Raw genomic sequence first — 8081 nt, 5'->3', positions numbered from 1 at the left:
TCCATCTCAGACTTATGTATTCATCTCAAAGACTTTCGACTTTTACATAAGATCTAACCAGATTTTTTGTGTGGAACTATAAAAGCTAAAAGAATACTAGAAAAATACCTTCAGAAACTGAGTTGAAAATCCAGGCAACTGCAAAATTGTTGTTTCAGGTCCAAAATGTAATTATCATAAGTGAAGAGAGGCTCTGTAGCCAACACAAGATTAGATGTATTGCTAGAGGATTTTAAATATTGGTTCTTGGAAGCCAGGGTGCAAAAGAAAGGAAAGAGATGGAAAACCATATAAGCTCTTATACCATATTGAGAAGAAATGAGGGTAAATATATTTGATGTCTTATTTATATTTATTCTCCATTAGATGTACTTTTATGTAGAGATATAAGAACATAACAGAATAACAAACACCTAACAAATAATTAATCTAACCAAGACCGAGTACTATCCAATACAAGCAAACTATACATTTATTCAGATTACATGGAAACTTTTACAAAACCTCATATTTTCAAACTATAATTTCTAGGAAAACTATAATGCATTTTCAACAAATCCCCCCCAAAAATAATAGTAATAATAAACAAATTACCAACCTTTTGGAAGACATTATTTTGTATAGAGTAAAAAAAGGGCAAGTTAATTCCAAATGGAAAAGCCTCCTCCTTGGTTATTTGAATTTGTTGGGTATAAGTCGTTCTGAGATATCTTCAATCTTATCCAAGCCTAAATGCTCAAGCTGTGTTTGAGCTCGGTTAATGGAGACTGGAACACCTTCACTTCCAGCTTTATTTCAGAAGTATGTAAACAAAACAATCAAAATAACGATGGTTAACTTCTGTAATTACGGATAAGGGTCGATCCAACATCTGTCAGTCTTTGTGGCATCAGCCCATCGATCCTTGAAAATCTGCATTTCTAAGGAAGATTGCATCCTCACCTACACATTTTAGGATAAATTACAAACCACTAACAACCTACTCAAGATCGGAGATACAAAAATACTTGGATTGATTGTAGTAACTTACTTTCACTCTATTATCCACTTGGGGTTCCTGCAAGAATTGAACACTAAGCTAGGTCTTATAATGGAACAAAATGGAATATAAATTTGGGTGAGTTTAGAGTTTTCAGCAGACAAACCGATCCATCTAAGTTTGACGAATCTTTCTTGGACAAAGCATTGGAACTCAGCTGCTCGAATGGGAAGTTCAGTTTAGTGCCATAATGTACACTGGGTAACTTAATGCTAAATGAAAGCTAGTGAAAAATCACAGTAAAAGTAAGTGCAACAAATAACCGGTTGAAGGCCTAAATTCACAGAATGATCTGACTTAGGAACTTTACCGCATTATCATGGGAAGCACCAAGCGTTGGCAGTCCTAAATGAACTATGTATTCTGCATCAACGACACCAACTTTTTTTGTACGGTCACCCTAAAAGAGAATCCATAATCACAAACTCAACAAGGAAATAATGGTTTAAAAGCCAAGTAGAAGTAATGGTTTAGTATGAAAATTACTTGTGCACAGTAGCCAAGCTGTCTATCTAAGCCCCATGCATGGATCAAGTCATTCTGTAAAACAGAGAGAAAGTAATAGCCAGGGTATTTTGGCATTAAATTTCTGTTTACATATGGATATTTGAAATTTTCACAAAGGTTTGATATCGATGTAAGGAGTGAATCAAATTTTGAATATAATACTTTGAACTTAGTGGTACTGTCATTACATATGAACCCCAGGTCGTGGATGTGAGACCAAACCATATAGCTGGACCGAACCATATAGCTCTTATCATCTATGTACTGATCTCGGGTAGTTCAAGAGCAAACAATATCCTTTGGAAACCATTTTTGAGATTTAAAACATTTATGTTCTTTCAAAAAATTAGTCTTGCAAAATAGTTCAAAGATCATTTCTACTCCCACTTTTGAGATGTATTCTTTGAATCTCAGTCAATAGTAGTTGTTTACCTGAATCATATACCATGTACATCTCCATCCTGCCCTTGAGAACACAGGAGCCATCATTTCAACCCATCTACATCAAATTAATTAAATACATACAATTTATTAACCTGTTTGAATCCAATATTAGAAAAATTAGAAAAACCCTGTTATTGAAAGGATCAATAATCTTTTTACCCTGTGCATGGAGGACCAGTGCTATTAGCATAGCACCGTCCAGCGCCTTTGAAGTTATAAAACCTTCTGTTTGAAGATTATAGAAAATTGGTCAACATAAGTATGGATGAATTGAAGACTAAATATGCAGTTCAGCAAAAATAAAACCGGAGAATATGACACTTTTATATCAGTAGATGTGACAGATTATGGGAAACAGGTAGTTCAATTTGGAGGGTGAGAAAACATCATTATAGCATTCAACAGAGCTCTGAAACCTAAAATAGACATTTCATTCTAGTAAACTTTGTGGAACCGATAAGAGGCTAGTTTGAAAGTTCAACTCAACCTTTGGGGAAAATGACTATTTTTTGTTCAATGTGAAGACCCAAAAAATTTCTACTGAATGCGTATAAGTTGTCTAGACTCACAGTCTCAAACAATAGCAATATAATGGTAAAAGTACAAAAAATCAGAACAAAAATGCCATGTAAAAAACTGACCTGTGAACTTTCGATCCTGTTTTGCGTGCAGTAAGAGGCTGGTGCACCTTGGACTTAACAGGATCAAGAGCTGGTTGTGATATCTCAAGCCCCTCCTCCTTGAGGATTGATACATATCTGACACAGTTTTATATGTAGGAAAGAAGACATATAAGTGAAATTGAGTAAAAGAAATAACAAACATGTACAATGTATAGAAACTAAATTGTTAACATACTTGTCTATAGATTAAATTCTTATAGGTTTGAGAATATAAAAACTAAATTGTTACATAATAAAACCCACTAGGACTAGCTAAATTATTTCTTCTATGGAATTTAAGGGACCAAAGGTATGTTTTACCTGTAAAGCATTATATCATATATTAAAACAAAGATTACCATGAACTCAACAAACTTGAAAGGAAAATAATACCTACCGTTTTGGGTCAAAATATTCGACGCCAAGATCCTCATCCCAAAGAAATATATAATTATATTCAGCAACTATATCTGGATGCAAGAAACGCTTGGCAAACCACCTATGCCATAGAAAGTTGTATTCCAATTATATTTCCAATTTAAAGGGTAAGGAAGGAAGCAACTTCAAGTGGGTGTAAAGCATATGATCGAGAGATTGAAACTGAACATAATCATCAATTTCAGAAATAAATATTACCATTTTGTCTGATTCAATGCAGAGACATGTAGTGCACGAGAATACCATGAAAATTCCCTCCATTCATCCACAACACCGTCGTAATGAAAAAGAATCACGTCAAAATCGTCTGGAGGGAACTGAAAATGAAAAATATGCATTAACAAGCAACTAAGATTGCTAAAAAGATGTAATGAAGAATAAGGGAAGCAAATCACAACCTTTTCAATAATTCTTGACACTACATGTCTTTGTTTGATTCCAACAGCAACTGCTAATAAGTTCTTGGAAGCCTTCGGCTTTTTCTGGCACAAAACATATTTTTAATTAACAGTGAGGCATAATAGATCATCATCTTTTGGCCCAAACAATAAATACGTGTAGTTTTTGTATACAGATCTCGTCTACTCATCAACCAAGTTGTATATAAGTGAAATAATTGGATTGTTCTATTAAATGAATTAACAAAGCCATGTACTTGATTGAAACAAAGTACTTATCTCAAATCATTTACCAACAAATCATGAAAACTGAAATCTTAACTTTCCACTCTCAATATAAATGAACTGAACACTCTATTCAAACATAAGAAAATTTTCATTTTATTGGACAAGAATGGTTCATATCAGAAATCTAGTAAGCAAGATTTCAATCTACAAATCACTTACATTTTGTAAAGACGATCCCCAAAGAGGCTGAAATTCAAAGTTAGATGTTTTACTAATGATTCCTTCTGGTAAAGACTCGCTCCCAGGAGGCCTACATTGATTCTACGAAGGAAGGAAGATGAGGTGGGAGCGAGGGATTTAGAAAACTTATTAAACTAGAACAAAAGTCAATGATAAACCATAAAAAGAACTCAGGGTCTGACTAGACGAACCTTGCATGTGCTGGATTTTACATTTCGGGCAGAATAAAATACCTCCCATCTAAAAATTTCCTGCAAGTTTGTCAAATATCCATTATGGACTCATTTCAGTCATTTTGAATGATGATCCTATCGTTATGACTTGAATGCATGATGATCTATGCTAACAAGCAGAGCTATAAAATCTCAAATCACCTATTGACCCAAAAACTTAAGTTGATGGGTGAAGACAAATTTAATATTACATTATCTAATATAAACTTAATATCTACATAAGAATAATACTCTGGGCATGATAATAGCCAGTGAGATGATACAGAAAATATTAACCCAATGACTATCAATTGAAAGGAGATTAACAACTCATAAACAAGCATTCTTCCAAGAGTTGAGGACTGGGGTTAATTCGGATTTTACTTAACCATCAAGCAATCTAGGGCCTATATTCAAGAAATATAGATGGTGAATGCACAGTAATCTGCAAAGCCAATGCTTTAGATGCAGAATCAAAATTTTGTAAGCTGTAAGAAAGCCAATTATTTGAATCCTACATGAAGATGACTAACTCAGTCTCAGCACTACGGACAACTGGGCATCTCGAACCCATTAACTTAACCTTCGAGATATTCTGCCAATGTCATCTCTATGCATACAGCATGGTACAAGAATTATGGAAAAATATGCTTCAATTTCTACCTTTGTAATAAATTCACTTGCAATGAAATAAACTCCAGCACCAAGGAATACGGCAGCGAAGAAAGTATAGATTCGCAATCTATTCTTTGAGTCTGATAGTATGAAATTCTGAAACATGGAAAATGAGTTAAACAAGAAACATTCAAATTATGTAAACAAAAATGAAAACAATAATGATAAGAGTTATTTATTTGATTTAGAGACCCATGGAGAGGGGCAAAGTACTTTCAAAAACTTGTAAAAATAACAAACCAATATTGCAGCAACAATATTGGAGAAACTGCAATTTTGATAGCTTCCAAAGATTCTGATTGCCAGTTCTCCACCAAAAATCAAAATTAAGTAACATCGTCATATGCAATTCTGAAATTAATCATCCCCACTGAGAAGGTTGAAAAAATTAAAATCTTCAAATCTCAAATTCCCAAGTACTTGTGTTCTGGGGTTTTTCTCCTTTTTGTATAGAAAGGAAAAAAAGAAAACAAAGGATAATGGTAATACTATACTTGCCCAGTAGAAATTACAAGCTTCTAAGTTGAAAAGTGGAGTTAAAACAACCCATCAACTAGGATTGAGCTGAGATAGCTCAAAAATACAGTTCAAAAATTAAATTCAACTCTCTATTGCTACCCAAAATGATCCTCTACTCCCTAATGCCTACAAAAACAAGCAGAGCAATATGATAAAAGGAAGACACACAAAACTTAACGAAGTGAGTATCAGAATCCAAGAGATAAAACCAACAACAACCCATTTGAAAGATTGCAAGGCATTCTAAAAATTCAATACAACAGTCAATTTCCCTGTCTCCAAACAAATAACCGCAACCCAGAAAACCCAAATTCGAAATTCAAAATCCAAATCTCAAAAAAAAAAAAAAAAAAAAAGAGCACCAGAAAGCACAAAAAGGATAAAATAAGGACGACCGAGAAAAAAATGATCAAAGAAGAGAAAAATAAAGAGACAGAAGGCAAATGGGTTACAGAAAGCAAAGAGCAAAAGAAAAAAAAAAGGGAGAGGTGAGAGATATTACAGAAGCGAAGGCTTTGATCATGTTGATCCAAAATCGTGGAAGATGCAGAAAGAAAAGCAAAGAAAAGAGAAAAGAAGAGGGGATTCCCTAATTTAGTGATGTTGAAATAGAGATTTCTAATTTAGATTGGGAATGGGAAAGTAAAGTGAAAATGATGAATATTCAGAGGGAAAGCAAGGAATATGAGAAGGTTTGAGAAAAGGGGAAAGGTGTGGAACAGAAGAGCAGAGGAAGAAGTAGCAATACCCATTGAAATAAAATCAAAGTATTTTCACGTTTTTTTTGTTTTTGGTTGAAGTTAAAGAAGGAGAAGGGTAAAGAGAGGGAGTTGAGTGGAGAAGGAGGAAGAAGAGGATTTAGCTGTAGAGTTTGGTGGTGGACTAGAAGTACAGCAAACAGAAGAAGAAGAATAGAGGAAGAAGAATGAAGAATAAAGAAGAAATGGAATTTTGTTTGAATGTAGTTTAGAGACTGTCATGCCTTGTGTCTTTTTCACAGGTCACACAACCTTTGGCTTTTGCCCAATTTTGCTCTTTTTTTTTTTTTTTTTTTTTGAAATTAAAATAATAATAATAATAATAATAATAATAATAATAATAATAATAATAAATGATTGTAAGTAGAATGTTGTTGCGTAGTGGGAGACGTGCGTTAGTGCCCCTTATTTCTTGCCATCCTGCTTTTATTATTATTATATATTCATCTTTCTTTCCTTCTTCCTTCCTTTCTTTTTTCTTTTTTCTTTTTTCTTTTATTTTCGTCTTTAAAATTTACTTCCGTTTTTTCGGTTTCACAATGCCCACATCAATTCTCAATTTTGTTTTCTTTCACAAATATATTATGTCTCAAATTCAAATTCAAATTCAAATTCGGAGTATAATTAAAATAATATATGCTTTTGATACTTTAGAAAAATAAACTATTTTGATTATAATACTTTATTCCTTTTTATTAACTACATGTAACAAAGTACGACGTCATCACCATATCTTCTTGCCAAATAAGTCATACTTCGAATACACTCACAGTCAATTAAATTATGCTTGGTCTTTGAACATGATAATTACATATCGGTGTATGTTTGTAATAAAAGAGAATATATTGCATATATAAATATTATGCGGCAAGATAATATGGAAAGATCAAACAAAAAAGAAATGTTTGCTTTTTAAAAGTTTAGAGGGGTGGATAGATATTACAAAATTAATAAATACTCTGGTTTCTTATTGAATAATGGTTTTCTTCACTCACATTACAAGCCTAATTATACACCAACTAAAAGCCACTTAATGAAAGAATAAGTAAAATAAATAAAAATAATATTTTCTAAAAATTATTCTAATTATGTCAATACCCTCCCTCAAACTCAAGATTATAAAGTAGAGACCACTTTGAGTTTGTGAAGTAACTAAGTGAAGCGAGGAGAATGGAGAGCTTTGGTGAAGATATCTGCTGGTTGGTAAGTGGTTAAGATGGAGAGTGTTGCTCTGAAGATGATGGCAAACAAAATGGCAATCATTCTCAATGTGCTTTGTTCATTCATGGAATACATCGTGTGCAATCTGAATAGCACTACAGTTATCACAATGAAGAATAATGGGTGATCTTTGTGGAGCCCTCATAACAGTAAGAAGCCAATGAAGCCATATTAATTCTAAAGTGGCATCAGCCAGAGCACGATATTCAGACTCTGTGCTGGAACGAGAAACAACATATTGTTTCTTGCTGCGCCAAGAGATAAGAGCATCACCTAAATAGATGCAATAACTAGTGCTGGATCTTCTATCAGTAGGATGACCTGTCCAATCAGCATCAAAGAATCCAGAGAGAACCAAAGAGGAATGTGAGGAGAACTGTAGACTATGACCCAAAGTACCTTTAATATAACGAATAATACAAAGGACAGTAGTAAAGTGAATAGTACGAGGAGCAGCTATGAATTGACTAACAATGTGAATTGCATACGCAGTATCTAGGTGGGTCATATTTAAGTAAATTAGGCAGCCAACAAGTTGCCGATACAAAATGGGATCGTCAAAGGAACACCATTAAAAGGAGTGAGTTGCACAGTTGGATCCAGAGGCGTTGAGGATGTGGCAGAATCAGTAATACTAGATCGACTGAGGAGGTCAAAGACATATTTTGCTTGAGAAAAGTAGTAGCCATTAGAAGAGGATGAGATCTTAAGACCAAGAAAATAGCTGAGGGTTCCTAAAT

General features: G+C 33.7%; 2 protein-coding genes across 3 annotated transcripts; both read right to left on the bottom strand.

The window, feature by feature from the left end:
- Positions 1–400: 400 nt before the first annotated feature.
- Positions 401–6324, bottom strand: LOC103502548 (uncharacterized). Of its 2 annotated transcripts, none has more exons than XM_051090816.1 (15): positions 5865–6324; positions 4832–4939; positions 4148–4207; positions 3936–4037; positions 3489–3572; positions 3289–3407; positions 3050–3151; positions 2632–2748; positions 2150–2215; positions 1979–2045; positions 1526–1579; positions 1350–1439; positions 1146–1262; positions 1031–1057; positions 401–942 (listed from the first exon to the last, which is right to left on the bottom strand). In XM_051090816.1, exons 1-15 carry the CDS (start codon positions 5883–5885, stop codon positions 847–849), a joined length of 1230 nt encoding a protein of 409 aa, XP_050946773.1. In that variant the 5' UTR covers positions 5886–6324; the 3' UTR covers positions 401–846. The 2 variants fall into 2 exon arrangements, with proteins under 2 accessions (XP_050946773.1, XP_050946774.1); XM_051090817.1 differs by having other exon boundaries at positions 1146–1196; positions 5865–6320.
- A 1075-nt stretch (positions 6325–7399) lies between these two features.
- Positions 7400–7849, bottom strand: LOC107992097 (secreted RxLR effector protein 161-like). Its single transcript, XM_017047765.2, has one exon. The coding sequence runs from the start codon at positions 7847–7849 to the stop codon at positions 7400–7402; it is 450 nt and encodes a 149-aa protein (XP_016903254.2).
- Positions 7850–8081: the final 232 nt, after the last annotated feature.

This window comes from Cucumis melo, chromosome 10, assembly GCF_025177605.1.
Source record: "Cucumis melo cultivar AY chromosome 10, USDA_Cmelo_AY_1.0, whole genome shotgun sequence".
NCBI classification, from domain to species: domain Eukaryota; kingdom Viridiplantae; phylum Streptophyta; class Magnoliopsida; order Cucurbitales; family Cucurbitaceae; genus Cucumis; species Cucumis melo.
The sequence above is the reverse complement of the archived record's forward strand: the minus strand, read 5'-3'. Positions and strand labels throughout refer to the sequence as shown.